This window comes from Seriola lalandi, unplaced genomic scaffold (genome assembly GCF_002814215.2).
Source record: "Seriola lalandi dorsalis isolate HSWRI2012SDOR001 ecotype SW California unplaced genomic scaffold, Sedor1 jcf7180002054690, whole genome shotgun sequence".
Taxonomy (NCBI): domain Eukaryota; kingdom Metazoa; phylum Chordata; class Actinopteri; order Carangiformes; family Carangidae; genus Seriola; species Seriola lalandi.
The window spans coordinates 1,110,527-1,117,728 of record NW_019525243.1 but is presented as its reverse complement, the minus strand read 5'-3'; the positions used below and the strand labels follow the sequence as shown (position 1 = coordinate 1,117,728).

At 43.3% G+C, this 7,202-nt stretch overlaps 1 protein-coding gene across 1 annotated transcript in view; it reads right to left on the bottom strand.

The window, feature by feature from the left end:
• Window positions 1-7,202, bottom strand: part of LOC111667553 (testis-expressed protein 2-like) — a 28,831-nt gene that overhangs the window by 2,322 nt on the left and 19,307 nt on the right. The window contains exons 6-12 of the mRNA XM_087178530.1: window positions 6,921-7,201; window positions 5,777-5,920; window positions 5,535-5,634; window positions 2,630-2,750; window positions 1,888-2,010; window positions 1,384-1,593; window positions 440-560 (exon numbers count right to left, since the gene is read on the bottom strand). Coding sequence (XP_087034656.1) covers window positions 440-560; window positions 1,384-1,593; window positions 1,888-2,010; window positions 2,630-2,750; window positions 5,535-5,634; window positions 5,777-5,920; window positions 6,921-7,201 — 1,100 coding nt within the window. The remainder of the gene's footprint in view (window positions 1-439; window positions 561-1,383; window positions 1,594-1,887; window positions 2,011-2,629; window positions 2,751-5,534; window positions 5,635-5,776; window positions 5,921-6,920; window position 7,202) is intronic.

Sequence of the window (7,202 nt, the reverse complement as noted above, 5' to 3'; positions counted from 1 at the left end):
GGGGTGAGGAGCTACATAATAACCCCCAAAAGAGTCATGCAGAGATAAATGTAGATGTGTGGTAGATCTGACAGGGACACTTTGCTGTAGTAGTTTGCAGGTGTGCCTCAGGGTAGTTGTCTAGCAGCAGGCGTATCATTACTTTGGCTACATGTGAGGGGTGGGAAAGCCACAGGCACACTGCTTTGAAGTGCATGGATGTGAGCAGCCATAAATCAATCCCAAAGTCCTCTTTTATAACCTAAATTCTAACCCCTAAAACATCTGGGGGAGAGAGTCTTTGTCCTTGAGTAAACCCTCTGCCTCTTTTTTGTCAGGCCAATCCAAGTTTTCTGAAGTGTAATTCGGGATATGACATTAAATTATATTGACCACGTAAATAAATTGTATTCCTGACTAAACATTAGCATGCAGAGTTTCCTATTTTTCCTCAGTGTACCTGGAACTCCTGGTCCAATTTCTTCTCAATCCACTCAGTCACGTGACCTAGAGTGACCTCCCTCTCACCGAGTTTAGGTCGCGCTTTCAGCTCCAGGTGAGGCGGACTCCGGAAACCATACCTGACAGCCAAGGGGGAAAAATTAGTGGTAAAAGTTATATTATCTCATACCAGCTGAATCCCAGTTCCGAGATGAAAACATAAAAAGTTCTGACATGAAAACAAGCAACTGGGTGTGGTTCTGCTTTTCCTAAATTTAATACATTTTACCTTTTTTCAACACAATTCATTTTGTTGAGGAAACGTACACCATGATAAGAGATCACAATGATGCTGTAGATCAGTGGTTTGCCAGCCTTTTTAAAAGGAGACAGAGTCTGAACCTCCAGAACAAGCTAAGGCTCCAAGGTGTACATGAGTCATAAGCAGTTCAGCCAAAGACTGATATTTTTCCTTCTTGGATTTTTTTAATTTGAGGGATTTTTAAAGGCATAAGGATGGGAAAGTATTCAGTATTCACAAGAAAAAAGTTAGGAAAAATCTGAAAAATATACATGTTGTTTAACAGAAATATAGTTTATATATTATACATTATATAATTTTTTTTTTCTTTTTTTTATCATCTCAACCAAGGACCCTTCACGGGTCCTGAAATGTGGCTGACATGCTGTATATGGTTTAATATTTCAGCTCACAGTGTGTATTTAAGCTCTTAATATTCTACATCCTTAATGAGAATACATACATTGGTGCCCTCATTTTTTTTTTTAAATGTTAAGTATATTTAGTTCAGTGGTGATTAAACATTTTTATTCTTTCATTTCATGCATGTCTGAATTTGCCCAGCAGGGGGTGCAGTGTTATATTCTAAATCCAGGATTCCCATGCATAGGCTGACTACATCCTACAGTCTTCACTGTACTCCTCCCTGGAAGTGAACGCACCATATCCTGTCCGTGGGGGGTGGTGGGATGTTGACAGCGAGTGTCCCGCGGCACTCTTGCACCTCCACGGTGAGTAGCAGGGGTGTGTTGGACACCTCCTCCATCTTCTTCTTGATGAACTCTGTCTCTGTGGCTTTCTGGAAGTACTTCGACTTGGCAATCTTGTCCACAAAGCGCATGATCTTGCTGGGCCTGTGGCCTCCCACATAGCTACGTGAGCAGAAGATGGAAACGGAGGAGGAGAGGAGGCAACGAGTGAGTCAGGTTCATAATTTATTCATAACAGCATCTCTTGCTACTTAGCACCCACGATGGATGGGAGTGACCGGGTGTTACATTAAGTCAGCAGCAAGCTTTCAAACATGTGGGTCTGAGTGGGTGGGTAGGCAGGTGGGTGGACTGAAAGGGCAGAACATTCTACCTCAGCATATCATTGTGAATTTGTTGCTGACCATTTTCAATTCAGCTACATGCTGATGTTGTTGTAAAGAGACAGTGGCTCACCCCTCGCCTCCAGGCAGAATGGGTTTGTCACTGAGGAGTTCTGGGGGATCCTCCTCATCCGATGAGCCCGCACTGGATGACTCCTCATCGCTGTCTGCCAGACAGTATGTCCGTGGCCTGGGCCTGTTACACACACATAAACGCACTCACTGTTGCAAAGTCAGGCCTTAATGGCTTTGCACAGAACCATTAGCAATCGAAACCAATTCCTATTAAATGTATCCCTACTGATATGAATCACAGAAAATTAATCTCCACTGACTCACACAAGAAAAGACACTAATCCAAAACAAAATGTGTTGTTTCAGTGACAGACATCTGTGGGCATCTATTCCCAAACTCACCAGTCATTGGACAAATCCACAGTGGTAAGCGTCCAGAGAGAAGATAAGTATATAAAGGGAAAGGAGGAAGAAACAACGGAAAAAACGATAGGAATTGTGAAAAAACAGATGTGACAACTAATATGGCTCTAAATACAAATCTACCCAATTAGCTTTGAGCTGTTTTGTTTAGCCAAACAAACCCCACTAATCCTTCAAACTTCTTATTTTGGCCCCATCACTGAGAATTGTTCAGTCTTATAAGACAACAACAAAATCATATACAGATGGGTAAGGACAAGATGTGAAGGATCACTTTCAAAAGTCTGGAAGACATTTTTAATAATCAGTCTCAGTTTCATGAGCTTCATTATAAACTTTAGAGGAAGAAATTACTAAATGTAATGTGAAAGCCTCACCACTCTTTCCCGTGCTCCCCGAGCCCCTCGCCCTCCTTTCCCAGGCGGGCCAGGTTCATCTTGGTCTCTAGTGTCATGAGGAAGGAGCCTGTGTAGGAGATCTCCAGGTCAAACCACAGACCTGGACAGAAAGATGAGAGAGATGACAGAGACAGAGTTTCACGGTTAAAATCATGCTTCTGTCACACCCCCCCAGACTCTGAACGCTATTCCATCGAATAAACAAGGATCTCCTGCCTGCTGTGTAACTGCTGTGAGGTCGCCTGCAGAGCTGCCAGGAAGAAGACCTATCCTCTAGCAAACACTGAAAAGGTCATCATGCGCTAGAGCAGCAGGGCCTCTCTATTGGCCTACATCATAAGGCTACTTCCTGTTTACACATCACACTTCTCGAGAAGCGACTGGAGAATTATTTGGAATTCGATCCCCCTGCTGTTTGCTCGATAAATCCTAACCTCAACAACTGATGAATGTTGATTATCATTCCTCTGCCTCGCTCCTTCCTCCTCTTTATTTTCCACTCTCCATAAATGCTCATTGATTTGTATGTGTGTGGCAGGCAGCAGTGTCAAAGAGAAGCTAAATGACATTAAGGCATTCAGTCAGAACGCGTTAGACACTGTCTCATTGTCTCTGTCTAGAACTAGACACACAGATGGGAGACACAGTCTGGAGTGTCTAATCAATTTTCGAGGAGTCAACATATCAACACCCACTGACATAGGCATGTGTATGCTTTTACATAGAACTGGGAAATATAACTACAACAGCAATATTATTATTAGACAAGCCTTGAATGTAGGTTATTGTCATATTTTATATCCATATATAACTTATATGTTGTTTTTTCCCTGAAGGGAAATGAAGTGAAGCGACTTCATGGAACCTGCTTGACCATCATAACACATTAATTGATTTTTAGCCACACTAATGGCGGGGCTCTATGGATGGCAATGTCATCTGGTCGGTCCATCACTTTGATCCAGGCTGAAATATCTCTACAACAACTGAATGTATTGGCATTGTACAGATGTTCATGATCCGGGAGCATGAATCGCTCTGACGTTGGTGAGCCCCTGTCTTTTCTTGCAGCCACACCATGGTTTACATTTTTGTATGAAACGTTGGACGGACTGCCATGTAATTTGGTACAGGTATTTGTGATGCCCAGAGGATGAATCTGAACGACTTTGGAGACTAACACCAAAAACAGGTTGACATTTGTGGTTCAGTGCGAAATGTCTCGACAACTGTTGGATGGATTATGATGCAATTAGGCGCAGGCATCGTGAACACCGTCATCAAGTCAGTGTTCATGACCAAATACCTGTAAAACTAATGACATTCCCAGCAGCCTCAGCTGTGCTTTGTGCTAAACTAAGATGTTAATAGTGGTACTAGTAAACAGTGATGAAAATGCTGATGGTGTGCTATGCAGGAATGACAACCGGTACTATACATACTATAAATATTTTTAATCAACACTACATACAGTATAATATTAAATCTCACTAATGACTTTACATGATTATATTTCTGCTTAGACCCTCCTCACATAAATAAACTATGTAAGACTGCCACACACATTTCTCAACATTTTCTTGCTCACAACATGATAAACCCTTCTGATATAACTTGCCAAAGACTACCCTCTGGCTATACAACAGACGCGGTGGTGAAGTAAATGTACTAGATCAAAAACACAAACACTAATATCATCCAAACCTATTTTATGTCCAGTCTCATCAATAGTCTCTTAGAATTGATAGTCACACTAAAACATGGTCACATTATCAATATCGAGACACAGGCTCAAAAATAATAGTAGCTTTAGTGGCTCATGGAGCACAGTATAAACATTGTAAATAATGTCTTCCCAATGTAAAAGAGTGAAGAGGGACTCCCACTTCCTTCTTATCATCATCTCAAGAGAAAAGAAATATTAAGATATGAAATGAAAGCACTGGAGCACTTGCATCCTGTCTGGTTGATGCAGGTTTACAGTGCAGCACTTCCAGAGATGTCATTCCCTCAGGAATAATTATATGCTGGGATCAACTGATGATGCTTTGTGAGTCTATATCTGTGGGTGTGTAGGTTCAGACAGAACACATTAATGAGCATTGCAGACTCAGCCATGAAATTTGGCTGACAGAAGAATGACTCATGACTGGCTCCTACAGCTGAACAGTAACAGGTATAATGTTGCCAACGCTCTTACATCCTTAAATGCAAGCTCAAAGTAGACAAAGCCATCTTTGGACAAAGATTAGGGAAGAACTGTATGAATTTGGCAACCTGTTCATCACAGCCATAGTCATTTAGAAAACAAATAGCAAGCTAGAAACAAATACCACACCTCCCACAACCTGTCCCCCGTCTCTCACCCTTCCTAAGCTTCTCTCATTTTTCTACCCCAACCAGCCATCTTGGTAGGAATTAATATGCTCCACTTCTCTGTATTGTCTCTGTACGTCTCATCAGTCGCTTTGCAGGGTGAGCCAGTGTCTCAGTAATGGATGAGGGGGACCCAAGACGTGAAGTTTAATTAGTGTGGCTTAATAGAGCGAGGCACGCAGAGGGGCTAGACTCCAGAGGAGAGAGGGGGACAGAGTTGGAGGGGGGGGGAATGTCTTAATCCAGAGAGAAGGAGAGCAAAGCAAGGGGAAGATGGAGATATGGTAGGAAAGTGAGAAGAAGGAGATGGATGGACTGAGGCGCAAAGAAATGTTAAAGCATGTGTTTCTACTATGTCACAAAGGCAGGAGGGAGAACTTACAAACAGCTTAGCTTATAATGAAGGATGGAGGAAAGCAGAACAAGAGGAAAAATAACACATTTCTATTGCACACCACCCGGAACACTGTGAAAAGCACGACATACCTAGTGTAGTTTCTCTTCCTACCTTGGTGGTCCACAGAGGGTTTGGAGGCATGGAGGATCTTAGGGATGGAAAAGCCCATGTCCAGCTCCGTCAAAGTCAGCTCATTCATTACATATGGCAGCTGAAACACAGAACACAGTTTAAAAAAACACTTGGACGGGACTTGGACATGAACACAGCAACAACAGAGACACATTGTCTCTTGAATTGATCACATTGGAACACTGCAGACGTACAGTATATCTGTGCAAACTCGTACCCACCCTGATTTTACTGAGCTTCATTTGGATCTTTTTGGAGACTACATTGGCCCAGTACTTCTCTCCCAGGAAGTCCCAGAATATTCTCCCCAGAAAAGCATTGACCCAGGCCTCAGGCTCCATGGTCTCCTCGGAACTTCTGCGTAACTGAAGGAGACACATACAGGTGGGCAGTGTAGCTTTACTTTTCTTGAGATAAAATTGAGCGAAAAGGTTTAGGTCATAGATAATAAAAGTCTACATCAAGCTTGGGTTTCATCTAGGCCCTGTCTATTTCCATGGCTGGATTAATCTGTTAGAGGGGCACAGGGCACCTTTTGACCCTCCAACTTACAAATTCATTTGTGAGTATGCCCAACATGAGTACAATGAAAACTTATTTATGAAAGCCGATTTTGACAGAGGGTCGAACTGAGACCTTTGGAAACGATGACGTAGACACCCACGGTCGCTTCCTGATTGGGTCTTATCAGCCTCGACTACCAGTGGAGAATACAACACGGACAATGAAATACAAGTGTTGCTGACCTTGTTGTCTTTGCTAACAGCTGTTGAGGAGTTAACTTCTGCATTTTAACGCTACAACTATTGTTGCTGTTCCTCCTTTGTAGTATTTTTTGCAACTAATCAACTGCAGAGTAGAAAATCTGCTTCGTCTTTACACCGGCTTGCGCATGCCCAGTGTTCCTCATTACTCAAGTAAATATGCTTTTTCAGGTGGTAGCCTGGACGGAGATCGTTTCCGATGCAGAGCTAAAACGGTCGCCTGGACAGAGATCGTTTTAAAAACATAGTAATGTGGGGCGTCGTGTGGTGTAGTGGTCTAAGCAGGCGCCCCATGTGTAGAGGCTACAGTCCTCGCTGCAGTTGGCCCCGGTTCGAGTCCCGCATCGGACAGCCTTTACTGCATGTCATTCCCCCTCTCTCTGCCTCCCCATTTCCTGTCCCTCTCCACTATCCTGTCCAATAAAGGCACAAAAGCCCAAAAAAATATACTTTAAAAAAAAAAAAAAAAAAAAACATAGTAATGTGGACATAGTCTAAGACAATGCTGGAACTGATGTAGGTTCCCTAAAAGCCAGAAAGTCTGGAGCTCCATGGCAGTTGCTCGTTGTATGTACCTTTCATGTATCCCTATGTCTCATACCTTTTTGATAGTTTTGGGGCTGCTCTCAGGACTGTTCCCAGGGCTGTCGGTGGCAGTTGGGCTTCTCGGCTGTACTTGGGGGTTGACATATTTGGCCATGTAGACGTTATAGTCCAACAGCATCTTCTGCTTCATGCCTGCAGTAGAGCCACAGGAGACAGAAGAGGAGGCATCTCTGTGACGAGACTGCGAGAGCTCCTCCATGCTTCCCCGGCTGCTGCTCCTGCTGTCAGCCTCCAGGCCTCCACCAGATTGGGTGCTGCTACTGCGGCTGTGCGAGGG